Source organism: Neltuma alba, unplaced genomic scaffold (assembly GCF_004799145.2).
Source record: "Neltuma alba isolate B1F8T4 unplaced genomic scaffold, ASM479914v2 tig00010661_pilon, whole genome shotgun sequence".
Classification (NCBI taxonomy): Eukaryota; Viridiplantae; Streptophyta; class Magnoliopsida; order Fabales; family Fabaceae; genus Neltuma; species Neltuma alba.
The window spans coordinates 474,628-491,340 of NW_021635506.1; the positions used below are offsets into that span (position 1 = coordinate 474,628).

The 16,713-nt window shown below is 36.8% G+C and overlaps 2 protein-coding genes and 1 pseudogene across 2 annotated transcripts; 1 reads left to right on the plus strand and 2 right to left on the minus strand.

Annotated features, from left to right (window-relative positions):
• Nucleotides 1-2,179: 2,179 nt before the first annotated feature.
• LOC114758062 (uncharacterized) lies at nucleotides 2,180-4,097 on the plus strand. The gene is made up of 4 exons (XM_028947069.1): nucleotides 2,180-2,334; nucleotides 2,547-2,744; nucleotides 3,124-3,339; nucleotides 3,508-4,097. The coding sequence occupies exons 1-4, from the start codon at nucleotides 2,269-2,271 to the stop codon at nucleotides 3,736-3,738; spliced, it is 711 nt and encodes a 236-aa protein (XP_028802902.1). The 5' UTR covers nucleotides 2,180-2,268; the 3' UTR covers nucleotides 3,739-4,097.
• A 7,512-nt stretch (nucleotides 4,098-11,609) lies between these two features.
• LOC114757993 (protein TORNADO 2-like) lies at nucleotides 11,610-13,101 on the minus strand. The gene is made up of 2 exons (XM_028946975.1): nucleotides 12,581-13,101; nucleotides 11,610-12,227 (listed from the first exon to the last, which is right to left on the minus strand). The coding sequence occupies exons 1-2, from the start codon at nucleotides 13,076-13,078 to the stop codon at nucleotides 11,916-11,918; spliced, it is 810 nt and encodes a 269-aa protein (XP_028802808.1). The 5' UTR covers nucleotides 13,079-13,101; the 3' UTR covers nucleotides 11,610-11,915.
• A 2,404-nt stretch (nucleotides 13,102-15,505) lies between these two features.
• Nucleotides 15,506-16,062, minus strand: LOC114758045 (protein TORNADO 2-like; annotated as a pseudogene).
• Between the last annotated feature and the right edge of the window lie 651 nt (nucleotides 16,063-16,713).

Genomic DNA, 16,713 nt, shown 5'->3' on the forward strand with positions numbered 1-16,713 from the left:
AAATTTAATAAGATTTTCACTTTATTCCTATTAAATATGAATACTTTAAAAGTTGTTGTTTTTGTTTTTATTTATAAGGTAAAAGAGATAAGTTTTTCTGGTCCTATTCCTAAGTCATATTATTACATTTTAATATGAATGAACTCCTTTATCTTTTATTTATTATTATTAGATTGTTATTTTTCAAAAGTATACATATTAAATAGATATAAAGTTGAGAATTTTTTCAATTTTAAGGCACGTTTAGTGATGTTTGATGTCAAATATATTAGAAGCGAATTATAAATAAAATTATATGAGTAAAGAGATATACAAATATTTAATGATAGGTAAAAGAGAAAAAGGGAGTGATAAAAAATTAATAACATGAACTATAATTAGAATAATTTTTTTTCTTTTCTACCTTATAAATAAAATCAGAATGGTGATAGTACCGGGAGATTAGTTTCTTATTATTAGAATAAGAGGATATCCTGAGCAACTTGAAAAAAAATCAGAATGGTATATCTTAGCGGGGATTTGGTTTCATTTTCAAGAATCTATTTTAGGAGATAAGAGATTTTGCTCCCGTGTTTAACATTTACTTTATAACATGACTAGACTGAAACAGCTTTCTTTTTTTTGGTGGAATGAAACAGCTTTTCTTCTGGGACTTGACCATCTCGTGGTTATGTGGGATATTAACTTCATGAACGGCAAACACTGCAACCAATAATTGAAGATATTTGGTTCCCACGTCATTTTTCATAAATCACATCCCTCTCCCACCCTCGCATCTCATGAACATAATAATTTGGAATTCCCTCGAATTTATATTTACTCATACTCCTATGCTTATTCATATAATCGGTTCCCTTTGTCTATCCCACTTGGGATGGCCAGCCAACTGAGACCTAACCCACCATTATTAGGGCCAACATAATGCATATTCTTCTCCCACTATATTAAATTTCTTTCCAAAATTATAATTTCATCCATTTGCTCGCCTCAACCAACCCGAGCATTATTTAATTACAACTTAATTAAATTAATAATTACCTGGGGGTGTTCTCTGCGTTTAATTTTGCTCATACATTATTGCCATTTGCTAGACGCAATCTATAATTAAGCTGAATTGACTAATTCATTTATAATATATATATATATATATATATATATATGTTGCGCACTGACGATAATAAACAATTGTCATGGGAATTGACAAATTAAGCATCAGCCAAAGGTTTCCTCTTTGTATGCTTATAGTATAACAAATCCAAAGATTCTTATCTCGCTTGACACACTCAATTGTAACATACTGAAACTGTAGAGTAAGTAATAATGCAAGTTGCTTTATTAAAATTAATTAAGCAGCATGAATTTAAAAAAAATGGTGAATAAATAGCATGTAATCATAAATCAATAATAAACAGATGACATAACAAAATGAATGGAGCTAACTTAATACTCCTCCGGACCTTAATATAAGACCCAATTGTTGAGTTGATTTTGATTCTAAATATAAGACCCATTTATCATATTTATTAATTTTCTCTAAATTGCCAGATACTCCATCAACTATAATCAAGTAAAAGAGGGAGAGAGGGTATTAAGAAAGATGATTATGGTATTTTAGGAAAAATGTGTCACATTTCTTATAGTTAACTAACTTACCTAACTTCCTTAATCAAGTCAAATTAGTTAAATGGGTCTTATATTAAGGACCGGAGGAGTATAAAATAATAAGAACAACGTGAATATGCAATTAGGATAGAATTATAAATCAATTTAAAACCGATGAGATAGGTGTGCCTAATGTGATAATTAGGGGAAAATGCGTTTGATGAGCGATGAGTGAGAGCGATTCAAATAATTAGAAATTTTATTTTATTCTTTTTTAAATGATAAGACCAAAGCGAGTAGAAGAGTGAAATGGAAATAAATCATACTTTGAAAAAGAGATTAATATAAAAAAAAAAGGGGAAATGGGAAGGCAAGTTCCTTGCAGCTAACGTATCTACGGGCAGCTTTGGGTTCGGAGCTAGGTTTGGTAGTGGACTTTGTGCGGATAAGAACGACCCGTCGCCTTGCTCTCTGTGTTCAGTCTCTCTCTTTAACTCTCTCGTTCCTTCTTTAACGCCATCACCCCATCACCATTCTACCGCCCCTTCCTTCTTCTACCCCATTAACCCCCTTTTCTCCTTCAAACCTCTCTCTCACCCCCTCATTCATATCCCTCTTCACTCTCTCTCACATTCATCGAATCCTCTTCTTTCTCGCTTACCAGTCATGGCCTTCGAAGCTCACCACGACACCACTGTCATGGAAATCAAGCCCAAGAACAGAAGAATCATGGTAAGGACCTTCTAGGATTGTTTTCTGATTGCTCTCATTGTGTTTTCTGTTATAATTCCGGCTAATGCGCTTTGCTCTGTTTCATCTGGGTTTCGAGGGAATCTGAAATATCAGCGTGCATTGGTGTTCTGTTTTTTGTTTCTGGGTCTGATTGGGAATCTTAGATTATTGACTTTTTTTGCTTTTGGTTTTGTTTTGTGAAATTTAAATAGGCTGCTGGAGGTCCTGATGGCGAGGACAACAGGTGGCCGCCATGGTTGAAGCCTCTGCTCAAAGAGAGCTTCTTTGTTCCATGCCAGGAGCACGCTGATTCTCACAAGAGCGAATGCAATATGTATTGTCTGGATTGTATGAACGGCGCTCTCTGCTCTCTCTGCCTCGCGGACCACAGAGACCATCGTGTTATACAGGTATCTATCTTTTACTAATTCATCCCTATTTTCTTCCTCTTCCTTAAATTCCTTGTTTTTGATAGCTGTTTGCATCTGGCTCCCATTCTGATTTCCAAAATCATTGCTTTTCCTTTAATGGGGCTACTAGGTTCCTTCTTTTTCCGGAATTTGCTATACCGGTCACGCGTTTCCTTAATTCGTGAAGTTTGAGCCTTCCATTAATTCAGCCCTGTTTTCATCCCCCACCAATTAGCCAATTCCTGATGTTTCCTTCGCTTTTAAGTTTTCTTCTTTTGAAAAAAACAAATCCCTCGAGATCCTGCATTGATAACGCTTAAAATTAATCTGGATTCTGCTTTTTCAAAATCTCATTCAGTTTATGGGGGTCCTTTCACAGATAAGGAGGTCTTCCTACCACGATGTGATTAGAGTCAATGAGATTCAGAAGGTTCTCGACATATCCGGCGTTCAGACCTACATTATCAACAGCGCAAGGGTGGTGTTCTTGAACGAGAGGCCTCAGCCTAGGCCCGGAAAGGGCGTCACCAACACTTGCGAAGTCTGCGAGCGTAGCCTCCTCGATTCCTATCGATTCTGTTCTCTGGGCTGCAAGGTAATGTGTTTCCCTTAATTTTAATTTGCTTTCTCTTCAAGCTACCAGAGGAAGTTTTTCTTAGTTCAAATGAGTTGACTTTACTTTTCCTTAAGAAAGACTCTGATTCATTCAATTTACTTGCCTCTGTTTCATTCTCGCTGATGAATGTGATTGCGAAATTTGCAGATTAAGGGGACATCGAGGGATTTCCAGAAGAAGAAAAGGTCGGCGGCATTAGCATCGGAGTCAGAGGATTCATACAGCAGCAGCAGCAACCACAGCCGGCGCAGGAACAGTAAAGTTCAGAGCTTCACACCGTCGACGCCGCCGCCGACTTCGGGGAATCACAGGGCGGCCAAGAGAAGAAAGGGGATACCTCACAGGGCCCCAATGGGAGGACTAATCATAGAATACTAGACTAGATACTCTGTGAGTATTTTAGTTTATTTGCAGTAATGCCCCTGACAGGGGGGCCGGAATCGGGGACTCTGATATATCCCCCCTCTGGTATTTTGGTTTGGCTTTTCTAGTGGCTTCTAGTTCTCTGTATATACAAGATCCAAATAGGTTGAGAGGAAGATAAAAGGAAAGGCAGACAATACGCTAAGCTATATGTGAAATACGGTTTGGTGAGGCAGGAAAACTGGTATAGGTTGGGTCTCTAGGTCAAAATATGCGGAACTATTGGGGTCGGAATGTAAATAGTGGATGTTCAATGTCTATAGTCTAATAATCTATATATGGAATGGTGGAATAAGAAGTTTTATGTATCTTGATATCATAATTCCCTTGGCAGTTTTAAGCGTGTTAATTATTTATTTCTTTTGCGTATCTTAAGTGTTAAGCCTTTATAAATTCATTGAATTGAAACAGGAAACAATTTTATATTACTGAACAAATATGGAAGCATAAACGATACCAGTAATGCGTCGCAGTGAAAATAGAAATTTAAGAGCAAGTGGAGTGTCGAGTGGGGAAGGAAGGGGGAATAAGGCGGTAATGGTGTGGGGTCCGGTGCGACCGGCAAGTGGGGGCGGGTCAAGGATCGGGTCGTCAGCATGCACACGTGGCGCGCTTGAATTGGTGTGGGGGTGAAAACGAGACGTATTGGCTCGCGAAAACAGAGATTAGGTCAGCCGCCCACTATGACCGCAAAATCAAAGTCACTGCTATTGTTATAATATCGGGGGGGAACGGTACCGTACTTCGTGGGTATTCATACACCTATTTTTAATCAACGGCTGCGATTATGGGTGTACCAACGGTGATGATCGTTGGGAATGTTTGAGAACCTTTTTGTTTGTTTGAGAACATTAAATAAAGCTGATGTGCAAATTTGTCCCCCACCTGAAACCCAAGTAAACCCAACCGAAAAGGGAAAAGAGTGATTGGGAATTTTATTGAAGGAGCTTTGATGAAAACTAAAACTAAGATGATCTTTTTTGTTGCTTAAAGTGCAAGGCTTGGTATTATATTTAAGAGTCTCGAGCGCATTTGACCGGGAAAGTTGATCGTGCAACATTTCATTTACACTTTCGTTTCCTTTATCTTTTCCCGATGTTAACAATTTGAGAGTTAGGTTTGGACGAGAATCGCATCATGAATCTCGTGCTTTTTTTTTTTTTTTCTTGCGGGGGAAAAAGTTAAGAGTGGAATTTGACTTACAAATATGTTAATGAGAAGAATCTCATTAAAGAGATCATTTCATTTCCTCCCTCCCAGCAATCAATATCCACAGGGACATATCAACTAATGTAAATATGGATTGTCTGTATCAATTTGCGATGAGGTGCTCATAATTAGATGTGAAATTCAGCGTCACACACAAAAAGGATGATGCGATGAGGCTAAATTTGGTTGGTGACTTTATTGAAGATATTGTGGGAATAAAAGAAATGAAGAGTAATCTGGTGAGTGAAGTAAATAAATTAGAGAGAATGTGAAGGGCAGAAAGAGGATGGACCCTATAAAGAAATTTCCTTTTTTTTGTTTTTTTTTGGGGGGAGGGGTGGTTGTTGGTACCTAACAAAGGCAAAGAGCTGCCGCACGCACGAGCGTGGAGTGTACATAGATTCTTGCAACGTGTGAGCTTTCATTTCTTGTTTTTCTTGCGTGATTATCTTATTGGTTCAACTTCGAGTATTATTAAGCGCGATTATAAGCTTGAACACAAAATATTTCAACGCGCACACTTAACAACACATAGAGAACCCATCCAAAGGGAGGAGGTTGGCACTATTAAATCCAAGAGTTCTTGACGAGGACGGACTAATTGAAGTATAAGCTTGGTAATAAATATTAGCTTCATACTAATAAATTGTTGGTTGAAATGGTAACAGTCTCACTTTTGTGAGAAGGAAAACACAAATTCAAATTTTAAAAAACACATTTATTGCGAAGACTATTCTTTAACCACTCTAAGTCTTAATTCTAATGTTACTTAAAGGTACTCTTATTTTTAAAAAAGATCCATGGAAAAAAATTAGGTTCATCATTCGCCATCAGCAAGCGCATGTTGTGAATTCTAATGTTACTTCTAGATAGCTAGCTAGCTAGCTAGCCGCTATATATACATGCATAACTTTGCAATTCATATTTTAACTAATCAAAGTAATAGAAAAGAAGGAAAAGCACATTTATGATCCCGAAAAAAAGAAGGGAGTGAATATACTGTCCCTTTCACTCTCCACAATCTACTCTGCCTACCCACCCCTTTCTTTCTGATGCCATTCCCCATAATCCCAACCTTTGCCTACTTTACATCTCACTTTCTTCTTAAAAAATATAAATCGAACCTCTCTCTCTCTCTCTCTCTCTATATATATATATATATATATATATATGCTTTGCACCAAACCATTCCTGCCCTTCATACTTTTCATAACACGCAAAATACGCTTAATTTATTACACCGTTATATATTTCGCAAAATAGGACAGGCAAGTGTGGATGATGATGGGCGTTGCATTTCTGCCCACCAAATAGAAAAAGATTTGTTTAACGCTCTGCTTTATTTTGCAGCAGGCCCCACCTTAATCACCTTGCTTAGGCCCTGATGTCATCCATTTACTCCCTCTTAATAATATCAAGGTATTGTAAACCCGACCGGTTAATGAATTCCCCCCTCCTTCTTATCGTCAATCTTCTTGGGAACTAATTGCAATTCCCCCTTCTTCTTATCGTCAATCTTCTGATGTGGGGTCATCGTAGCCTTTTGTCTGTGTGCCGCCCCTACATCACCTTCGCATGTTCTAGTTACGGCTTCCCAACACTCCCTCCTTCTCATCGAAAAGGAAAAAAGAAAACAACTTATATATAAAGAGGGGTCAATGTGCTTTCTTTTACCATGGATACTTCTCTAGAGTACAATGTGATAGCATTATTATCCCTACAATTTCAAATTCAATCTTTGATTTTTTTTTGCCCGAGATTTCATTGAATATATATATTATGTGTATGAATTTTTTTCAAAGAGGGTGATGTGGCTATATCGCTTCACCTGGGTCCCCCTGCGTATGTACATATCCACAAATTCCTTGTTCGGTCTTTTTCCGCGGCCATCCATTAACTACGTACACGTCCTTCCTTGTTCCTCTCATCAGCATCTACTTTAATTATTACAAAACGTGAACTCCCATTTAGTTCGAGCTCCTTATAATGAAAACAAATTTTCAATCATAATTTATGAAATACAAGATGAGCACGTAAAGAGAGCTTAACTTATATGAAAAGTGTTTATCTAAATGATTCCAAACCAGCACAAGGTCGTGTTCCATGTAAATGTTTTTTGGGGCCAAATTTCATATAAATACGTTAAGCTCACTCGCTGAAATATTGAAAAAAATAAACATCATAGCTTATCAATTTACTATGCACAAATGCATGGACCTATGGAAAAAAATTTAATTACATTTTAGTAAAACAGTAAATGTTCTGTTATTTACTTTTTATTTTGCCTCAGGGATGAAGGCATGAAGGTCCCGGCGGACAGGAGTCATCAGAATGGCGACCCGCAACTCGGGGGAGGGGCCAAGAACTGTTTGGTGGGTCCCCGGAGAGTTGGTGGGCCCAGACTATAATGGATAAGTGACACAGGCTCACGAAACTGAAAGTTTCATACTTTGGCATCAAAATATCTTTGTGGAAAAATCCCCAAGTTGGCGAACCCTGCTCCCCATTAAGATCCTCATGCTGGAATTATTATGATAATTGTTATTAACTCTGATTCTTAATACTACCTCTAATCCTTAATATAAAATCTTATTTGATTTTTATTTTGATCCTAAATATAAGACCCCTATCTATTTTGTCTCTCATATTTATAAATTTTTTTCTAAAATAATTCTTCTAACAATGATAATTTTAGATAACAAACTTGATTAGTGAGAATATTTTAGAAAAAACAAGACCTATTCATTACAAATAACTCTTAATCTCTCCAAATTAGTCAACTAGGTCTTATAATTAGGACCGGAGGTAGTATAAGATTTTATTTGACTTTTATTTTAATCTTAAATATAAGATCCCAATTTACTTTGTCTCTTATATTTATGTATTTTTTATGCATTTTTTTTTCAAGGTAGTCATTCTAATAATGATAATTTTAGGCAATACATTTGATTAACAAGGATATTTTAAGGAAAAAAACACTTATTTATTACAAATAACTAACTTAACTTATTTTCTCAATCTCCTCAAGTTAATCAACTAACTCTTATAATTAGAACCGGAGGTAGTATTATTGAGGCATTAACTAGGAATATTTAATTTTGTTCCCGCTGATTTCCCAACTTGATCAGTTATTTCCTGCCCTGGTTCTCCGCATATCTGCAGGATCCATGCACTTGGTTCATGCCACTGATCAGATTCATGCACTTTGAAAAAGCCAGATTTAATTCCCCCATCTGAATTTAATCGACCAAGTTGAATCAATCATTTTTCTGTCAAAAAGTTAATATTATGTACACGGACAAATAATTTACAGACCAATCTTCTCATTGAAGCGCCAATAAGAGGGGAACAAAGACCGTGACATATCGCATCTATAATGTACTACGTGACAAGTTGATAATTCGTTCACAAGTTCAATTCATTTCTCTTGCTTTATATTCCATTTGGCCCTCTCCTGTCCTTGCATCAACATGCATGCTTCTTTTCCACAATCTTATTTATCAGCAGTAATATTCCCATTAGTGCTTTCTTCTCCTGTATATATACCTAATTAAACTAAAGATTTGAACTGTAATTTTGTTTAGTGCTTGGATTGGACTGAGCACAATAATAATTAGTTAGATAGCTGCAAGTGATCTTTTGCTAGTGTTGTGGAAAAGGCAACACGTTCACGGCTTCTTCTCTTCTCTCTTGATCGTCAGTTCCACTTGATCAATAAATGTACGTACGAAACCAAACAAAATAGCCATCTTAGTCAATGAAGTCATCAGCTGATGATGAAGAAACAAGTGAAATAATGACCCACCAGAAAACATTATCTTGTATAGTAGTGCAGACGTAAACGTTTGTCTCTGTAGGGTAAAAAGAACAAGGGATCAACGTTGAAAATGGCCTGCTCATCAGCAATATAGAATGTTGCCATGAGTAAATAAAAATGGCAGAAAGTCGTAGCCACGGTTACACATGGCTGGTGGAAACTTAAGAGTAGTACTACTGTTTACCCACCAACTTCACGAAGGTAATAAAGTTTTTACCCACAGGCCACGAGTCAACATTGTCATTGCATGAGCCTTTTAAGTTTCAGATATACTCGACATGTCCCAATGAATGCAGACGTACTACGTACTGCCCAAGTCTCACGACCAAACTTCGATGGTCGGTCAATCAATGGTGTTTTTTTTTTTTAAATACTTTTGAAATCTGTTTTGGACGTGAATTTTGGTGCTGCTGGGGAAGCAGCCTCGTTGGTCGGGGTTCTCTGGGTGCTTCATTTAGGGAGTGCTTGAGCGAGAACAAAATTATAGCTTCAAAAGTGTTTTTACGGCATACAAAATAAATACGTGAAAGAATTTATTTGGATTTGTAAAAAAATACTTCTGAAAAGTGATTTTGGGTTACCCAAACACCCCATTAATAGGTCATTTTGTCTCCATCTGAGTCAGACCCACAGAATCTGACGCGTCTCCGCGTCTTAAAGACGTTAGGATTTTTCAAAGGCTGGTTCCTGGTTAATTACCCATTTATTGACGCGGTTTCGTGGAAAGACTCGGATCTATTAAATTGTTGGAAGGTGAGGTTGAAATTTGCTAAGAAAGAGTCCGATACGTGGAGGGATAAGAGAAGAAGCCTCGGAGAAATCGGGTTGATCGAGCTGATGTGATTTGGAGTTTATGCATTGACTTGGAAGTCAATAGGATGCCCATTCGTGGGTACCCCTGAAATTTGGATCTGCCAATATATTGCTGTCTGGCGTGAACAGACAGCCAAGGTACCAACGGCACATATCATCATCATGAGTGCCGCCATCCCATGGACTTTTGGGGTCGATCACATCTAGCTAGGCTCATTCCAACACTCCCACACTTCATGTACTGTTCAGGCCTGTTCAAAATAGCTTATAAATAGTTTTTAATTATGATTTATAGACTATAAAATAAATATGTAAGAGAAGTTTTATCTCAATTTATGTAAAATGTGGTTATGAGTACTTATAATCATGATTCGAAGCAAGACACATGTGGATTTGAGTCTTGGAAATGAACTAGTTGAGCATTTCTATTTGGTTAACTCTATGGAATCATGGGAAGACTAGTTCATCACAAAAATGTTTGTCAATGCATTTTAAAGGGTTAAAACAAACTTTGGTCTTTTAAGTTTTGCTCTCATTTTGGTTTTTGTCTCCCAAATTTTAAACTATAAGTTTTGGTACCTCAAATTTCTTTTCATTTAAAATATTAGTCACTATAATCTAATAAAAACTTATACCATTTTGCCTCTAAAGGGACTAAAACCTATTATTTGAAATTTGAGGGATCAAAACCAAAATGAGAACAAATTTAAAGAACTAAATATTTTATTAACCCTATTTTAAAGAATATTTTTATGGGTTTTGTGATCACTTTACATAGAAAATAAAAGAAAGTGCATCAACATGGCTTAGCTTGTTTTTATATTAAATGTAATTAGCTTGCATTTCGCCAGATTTGTGCACGGAAATGATCTATGAATGTTGCAGGGCTCTAAGAGAGAGAAGAATGGATCATACTCACAGAACCAGAAAAAGTTTGATGCCAAAATGAGATAGTAATGGCCAACATGGACATGGAATTGGGCAAAAACAAAGCGTCTAATTTATTGGAAGAAGCCCATAATACCATTGGTATCAGTAGATGATCCATATGTAAATAGTGCCTCGTACCTTCATGGCCTTTTAACTAAGTTTACTTTTTGGGCTAACTTTAAGATGGACTCTTGTTGGGCTTTTCTCTTTTGGGTCCATTTGTTTAGTCAGGCCCCATTGGGCTCCATTACTAAGAGCAAAACTAGGCGAAAAGTATACCCCCAGGAAAAAAAAAAGGGCGAAAAATATCAAAGTATAACGTGATGATAGAAAAACAACACTTGTACGTCTGCCATTGACAATCGTACATATTCACCGGTGGCAAAATAATGATGATAATTCTCTTTCTCTTGAACTTCGTAATCATATATATATGTATATATCAAGTTCTAATTTTACACAATTCACTGGTTTCATGTTCCTTTTCTTAAAAGCAATTAAGATATCGTGTTTATTTTACATTATGTACTTGTTAAGGTTGAAAAAAACAACTAAAATATTAAGAATAAAAGTAAATAAAATATGAACTGTTGGATTTATTATAGACATATCTTGATGTAAAGATGAGCATATCCGAACCCATGGTCATGTTCAAAATATGGGCATGGGATCCACCCTGTTATTTCTATCGTGTCCTATCATGTTTTTGCTGCTAAAGTTACGTACCCACAGTGAATTGCTGTAGTGCTGCGAGCAATCATGGCATTCCCATCCCATATTTTCTTGTTAATATCAATCCAGCTAAGGCAATGATACATTCAAAACATGAAGATGGATCAAAAGGAAGCTTTGGAATCAAAAGGATCCTCTCATTGATTATCCATGTTGTTTCATTATATATAATCCAAATCACTTTCCCCAGCAGCAACTTTGACGAGGCAAATTCTGAATACGAATAGGCATTAATTAATAATAAACAAATCAAACTGTAACAAAAACCCAGAAAACCCTCCAGTAAAGTGAGAAAGTAGCCCTTGTGATGCTTGGACAGTGATAGTATAGTGTCAATATATAAGCATTTAGTAACTCGAGAAATCAACTTTCGGTGGCCTCTATGACGCAAATCACGCGGACCCTCTCCCATCCCACCCCCCAAAGTTTCAAACGCTATTCATAAAAAGGTCCAAACATCTTTTCAGATGATTCAAAAAAAGAGATACAAAATCATAAATAATGGACAGACCACTTTTCAAACACAAACCCCACTGAGAATCAATACAGACTCTGCTCTCTAGCTGTTGAGAACTATATAGCTTTCTACCAGTACATGAGCTTCACTTTCAGGTCTCACCGATTTCTAATTTCAAGTGTAGCCTTGCCTGTATTTGCTAAACATCTCATCAGTTTTGGCATTCCTGAAGGCACAACAACCTATGAGGTAAGTTAGGATTAAGACAATGGCAGTGATGATCAAAACGACATTAGCCCTCCTCCATTCTTTCCTGAGATTTGCCAGTAACCCAGCTTTGCACGAGTCGCAGTTGTAGCACACTTGGGTCTGGTCGTTGCTCCATTGAAGGCAATCCATATCAGCTGCTGTATTAATGGGGCTTATCCAGTAGGTTGGATTCACAAAAGTGTACCCACATTGTGTTGGTGGCTTACAGCATCCAGACTACATCTCAAAAACACATAAACAACATCGAGTTAAAAACCCAACACACTTATTTTCAAAATGAAATCTAAGGATATCATAAAGGTTGCATCTTTATTAAGACTGCACAGAAAGGAACATAGTTTGGAGCCAAATCTAAGGACAGTCGGGCGTTAACTGAAAGAAAAACAAAAGCAAAAGAGTTGAATGCGGACAGGAAAAAAAAGAAAAAGTAGGTTCATAACTCAAGGTTGAAGAATCTTGATAAGGAAATCCTACTTTCTGGGATGATTGGCCGAGGGCAGGTGAAAAAGAAACAAGCCTAAAAGACAGTGTAAAAACTGATGATGAAATTAGATAAAATCATGTAGTACCTGCATGGGCGTTAGATGCGCGTTGAAGAAGTCCTGAGCCATGCGATAACTCTGGTTCAACTCATTACACATATTGGAGGCGCTAAGGCAGCTTCTGATGCCGTCCCATTTATAGGAACTCCTGACACGGCGGCGGAGCCAGCCGGAGAAGTTGTCGAGATGGTATTCCAAGTAAGCTCGGTTGGGTTCAATGTCGCCGTGGCCTCTGAGCGTGACCATGTAGATGAACACCGCCAAGCACACCAGAAGTATAATGAGCACGAGCATGGCCACCATGTAGACAATGAGGAGCCATTGGATTCTCCAGAACCCTCCAATGAAGCCAGCTAGAGCCACCAGCAGTATCAGAACGCCAAGTAGAATGACTGGCCATTGTAGTGTCTTAACGCAGGCATTTGCAGGCTCGTTCATTAGCCAGATTCCGGCGCCGATTATCGGGATTGCGAGGAGTACGGCAACGAAGTTGATGGCTCCGATGGCATGGTTGCTCAGTGCCATCTTCAGGGGATCAGAGGGCGAGCTTGATAAGAGTGTTTGATTGCTTTCTTCAAATACAAAGATGGTATTTTGTTTTGTCGTAACCAAGACAAGAGTGCCCCACAAATATTTGTTCCTTTCCTTGGATTCCTACTGATAGCTACTGATTAAAGCAAATTTTTTGGGCCATTACCAGGTAGAGATCATTTTAATATACATGAGGGTTTTGATTTTTGGGGCACATTCACATTGAGCTTGACTTTTTGGAAAAACCTACCTTGAAAGGACAATTCTGCGCGGGAAGCGAGAGGAGGGAAAGACGATATGGAGATTTGATGAGTAGGATCAGCTAGCCATGGACAAAAATCAGAAGAATGCATTGATGGTTTCTGATGCTTTTGCAGAAGCAAGCTTGACTTGTTTTCACATACCTTTTCTCTGGCTCAGACATGCGGAGCAAATAAGGGGGGAAAAAGTTGTTTATTTATAAATACCAATATTTAATGTAAGAATAAGTTAGGAGTTAAATTTTATTTTAAATATAAAAGCTCCATTTATTTTGGACATGTTTGGATTGATAGTTAAAAACACTTAAGTACATTTTATTTAAGTCAAGACAAAATTCTTTTTATATACTTATTTCGTATTCTGAAGATTACGATTAAAAGGTTACCTATAAACCATTCCAAATGGGTTTTTGTTTTTCATCTTTTCTTAAAATATTCTTATTGATTATAATAAATAATCAACTTAACTAATTTTTTTTAATATGTTTAAATTAATTATTTAACTATTATATTAAGATTCGGAGGAGGAGGTGATATTAAATGTAAAATTCATACTTGCGTACTTTCCATTTGGGTGTTGGTGGTATGTAAAATCTAAGAAAAATTAATTTTTTAGTTCTTTAACTTTTAATTTATTTTTAACTTAGCTCTTTAACTATGATTATTCAGTCTGTGAACTTTTGACTTAATTATAACTTATTTCCTTATCTTTTTTAGTTTTTATATTATGATCCTGAGTTATCTTATATGAAAAAAAAAAAAAAAATAATACCTTTATAATTATTTTCATCTCAGCTCCGCCTGTTTTGTTTTTTTTTTTTTTTGCCAAAAAACAAGTCCATTTTATTAATCACAAAAAAAAATCAGTTACAAACACTAATAGCCGAAGCCAAATAAAATAAAATAAAATAAAGTAAACAAAGGAACAAGCTATGTAACTCGATGATCATCCTTCCCACCGGTATTCACAGGCTTGCTGGCGTTTTTGTGATCTCTGAGGTTAGTTGAGATTCAAACCAATTCCTAGCTTCAAATCTAACACTAACGTCCATTCTCACTTTGAAGCTCACATCTCTCCTCCTCCATTTCTCCCTCACTTCTGCAAATATCTTTTACTTCCGCAGCTTGGTGAGCCCGCCTTCGTGACCGTGTGAAGGTATTTGCGAAGCTTTTTTTTAATTGGCATAACACCTGCACTTTTAGCTTTTAGTGTACAGCTTCGAAAAGATTAACCCAGTACCATAGTTTTGTATTTGATATGTGTACATCTTGGGTCACCATAGTTATTTTTTTCCCAAAAAACGCCAGTATCAACTATCAACTATCATGAGAAGGGGTTAAGAGGAGGTTTTCGTTGTCTGTTCCTGCTTCTTCTAGTTCTCTCTCTCTGTCAGGTAGCAAAGTCACAACTTGTTATCTTCGGAATTCACCCAAGCTGCGGAATTGGTTTGAATCTCAACTGTGGTGACCTCAGAGACCAAAAAGACGCCAGCAAGCCTGTGAATACCTTTTGTTTACTTTATTTTATTTTCTTAAAACAAAACAGGCAGAGTTGAGATGAAAATAATTATTAGTTTTTTTTCCACGTAGGATGACTCAGGATCATGATATAAAAACTGAAAAAGAGGAGAAATTGAGTTATAAGCGAGTGAAAAATTTAAAGACTAAGTCATATCAAATTATAATCAAGAGATTAAGTTGAAAATTAAAGGCCAAAAATTAATTTTCCTAAAATCTATATATTTTGTTTGTCACCCAAAAAAATTATCTATTTTGTTCCTTGAAACTAATCACGTGGTAAGAATGGCAAGATGAAGCATGAATTGGGCAAAGTTCATCTATTATTTCCTTTTTGTTTTTTTTTTTGGGAAGAAAAGCAAAAATGATATATTAAAAAGAAACAAGGTTTACAGAGTGCTAAAACAAGTAAAAAAAATATCTCCTAAAACATTAGGAAAAAATTAAAAGGAATTAATTTAAATGGTAGAACATGAAAATCATGAAAAAGAACTAAAATCTTTTAGATGATTGTTGAAGATTGACAATAATAAGCTGCCTTCATAATAAATTTTTTTTTTTTAATCAACACATATAATATTTAAATCAGGATGCTCTTCTTGCCTGCTTATATCAGAATTATGAATCCATAGTAAAGAAGCTCTTAGCCACCCAGATAGAAATGGCAAACCAGGCTCAACTCATTACACATATTGGAGGTACCTGCATGGGTGTTAGGTGTGAGTTTGAAGAAGTCCTGAGCCATGCGGTAACTCTGGTTCAACTCATTACACATATAGGAGGCGCTAAGGCAGCTTCTGATGCCGTCCCATTCATAGGAACTCCTGACACGGCGGCAGAGCCAGGCGGAGAAGCTGTCGAGATGGTATTCCAAGTAAGCTCGGTTGGGTTCAATGTCGCCGTGGCCTCTGATCGTGACCATGTAGATGAACACCGCCAAGCACACCAGAAGTATAATGAGCAAGAGCATGGCCACCATGTAGACAATAAGGAGCCATAGGATTCTCCAGAATCCCCCAATGAAGCCAGCTAGAGCCACCTGCAGTATCAGAAACCAAGTAGAATGACCGGCCATTGTAGAGTCTTCACGCAGGCATTTGCAGGCTCGTTCGGTAACCAGATTCCGGCGCCGATTATCGGGATTGCGAGGAGTACGGCAACGAAGTTGATGGATCCGTTGGCATGGTTGCTCAGTGCCATCTTCAGGGGATCAGAGGGCGAGCTTGATAGCGTGTTTGGTTGCTTTCTTCAAATACAAAGATGGTATTTTGTTTTGTTGTATCCAAGACAAGGGTGCCCCACAAATATTTGTTCCTTTCCTTGGATCCCTACTGATAGCTACTGATTAAAGCAATTTTCTGGGTCATTACCAAGTAGAGATCATTTTAATATACATGAGGGTTTTGATTCTTGGGGCACATCCACATTGAGCTTGACTTTTTGGAAAAACCAACCTTGAAAGGACTATGCTGCGCGGGAAGAGAGAGGAGGGAAAGATGATATGGAGATCTGATGAGTTGGATCAGCTAGCCATGGACAAAAATCAGAAGAATGCATTGATGGGTTCTGATGCTTTTGCAGAAGCAAGTTTGACTTGTTTTCACATACCTCCTCTCTGACTCAGACATGTGGAGCAATTAAAAGGGCAAAAAGTTGTTTGTTTATAAATACTAGTATTTAATATAAAGGTTGGAAGTTGAATTTTATTTTAAATATAAGACTTTGATATATTTTATTTTTAATTTTTTTTAATTTTTTTATTAATTATTATAAATAATCAATTTAACTAATTCTTCTAATATTTTTAAATTAATTATTTAATTATTATATTTTTTTGACCAGATATTTAAT